Here is a 1,536-nt window from a genome sequence, read left to right as displayed (position 1 = left end):
GGGGGTTCAGGCTCCCGGGATGGGAGGAGAGGAGCCCGAGGCCCGCGCCGTCTCGTTTCCTGACAGGAGAAGGTGCAGGCGGAGGCGGGGCCTCCCGTGATGCCGGTAGCAGCTCGCGTCCCCTTAGAGCGGGCGAAGGCCAGGGTCCCACACTCGCAGCGCTGCGACGGCGCTCTTGCCACCCTGCTCCGGGAACACGCGTGGGCCGCCCTGAGAGGGCGTAGGGTGCGGTGGGGTTGGGCCCAGGCTGGGGTGGGCGGCGTGACCCGGGGCTGTCACCTGTCGGAGGGCTTGGTCCAGCTGCGACGCCGAGGACAGGCTTTCGACGTCTATTTTAGTTTCTTCTTTGCAGTCCTCCGTCAGTTCCAACTGATCCGGTCTAACTAGTACTTCGTGCAACTGTCCCACCTCCGAAGGTAGAGAAACAGGGGTCAATTTCCCTCAATTTCGGAGCTGCTTTCTGCACCCTCCATCCTCGCTCCCCTGCTGAGGGGACCCGGGCCTCTCTAGGGGTCCGGACGCAGAATCAAAGCTCTTGACTCGCCATCGGCTCCAGTGCGTTCCTGCCCCCCCGCCCCACCCCCCACCCGATAGGTCGGAAAGGCCCTGAAAGTGGACCCCGGGGCCTCCGAGACCCCACCTCGTCTCGGCGGGGCGTCCCTCGACGGGCAAAGAACCAGGCTCGGTAGCGCTGGCCTCCCCACCTGAGCCAGGTTGCGGAGGACTGAAATGGCTCCAAGGCAGTTGGCCAACAAGTTTGGTTTTACTCTAGCTTCCCTAGGCCGCGGGTCCAGACTCACAAGGGGGCAAACAAGAGCACTTATTTACCTACCTCCACCCCCCTCCCCGCCCAAACCTCTACTACAAACTTCTTGCCCCATTCCTTGCATTTAGACGAAAACGTGAAGAAATACCTTCTTGTTGGCCAGATCCACGACTTTCCAGAACAGCAGGATCAGCTCCTTCTCATCCGAACCTAGCTTGGCCCCGGTGGCCCCAGCAGTGATCCCAAAAAGCACCACCAAGTAATCCGGAGAGGCCGTCATGACGATAGGTGGGGAGGGGGAGAAGGGGGGGGTCGGGAGGAGGTAAGGCGGGGTGGAAGTGAGAACGAAAAAACCTGTGCTAAACCCTCTTCTAAGAGAAAAAGAAAGAGCGCCCACCCCCCCTCCTCGCTGCTGCTACTGCAAAAGGCGGTAACCAACCACCCAAGCCCACACCTGGCCGGTGCTCCACGCCCAGGGCAGGAAGGGGGGTGGGAAGGAGGGCGCAGGAGGCCTGCCCTTTTTGTATTCAGTTGCCCGGGCGTCTATGCAAAAAGCCTGGAGCAATGCTGCACCCCCGGGAGGCACGCAATGGCTGAAAGCTTTTCTGTTTTGGGATGTGGCTCTACCTGCCCGCCCCTTCCCCCTCCCCCACGTGGTGCAGGTAAGAGACACCTGGCGGCGCCGGCCCATTGGCTCCTTCAAACCACGACGTGGCAGCGGTGGGGGAGGAGGCCGCTTGGGGAGGGGGAAGAAGGGGCGGGAGACAATG

The 1,536-nt window shown here is 62.4% G+C and overlaps 1 protein-coding gene across 5 annotated transcripts in view; it reads right to left on the bottom strand.

Annotated features, from left to right (window-relative positions):
* ESRP1 (epithelial splicing regulatory protein 1) overlaps nucleotides 1–1,293 on the bottom strand; it is an 82,766-nt gene extending 81,473 nt beyond the window's left edge. For 4 of the 5 annotated variants that reach the window (XM_011978651.1, XM_011978654.1, XM_011978652.1 and 1 more), the window contains exons 1-2: nucleotides 915–1,231; nucleotides 280–408 (exon numbers count right to left, since the gene is read on the bottom strand). In XM_011978651.1, the coding sequence (XP_011834041.1) occupies nucleotides 280–408; nucleotides 915–1,046 (261 nt within the window). In that variant the 5' untranslated portion in view covers nucleotides 1,047–1,231. Of the gene's footprint in view, nucleotides 1–279; nucleotides 409–914 lie in introns of all 5 variants that reach the window. The other variant, XM_011978653.1, reaches the window with a different exon arrangement.
* Nucleotides 1,294–1,536: the final 243 nt, after the last annotated feature.

The sequence above is a fragment of the Mandrillus leucophaeus genome, unplaced genomic scaffold (assembly GCF_000951045.1).
Source record: "Mandrillus leucophaeus isolate KB7577 unplaced genomic scaffold, Mleu.le_1.0 Scaffold198, whole genome shotgun sequence".
In the NCBI taxonomy this organism is placed as follows: domain Eukaryota; kingdom Metazoa; phylum Chordata; class Mammalia; order Primates; family Cercopithecidae; genus Mandrillus; species Mandrillus leucophaeus.
Note: the sequence above shows the minus strand (reverse complement) of the source record. Positions and strands in the feature narration are given on the sequence as shown.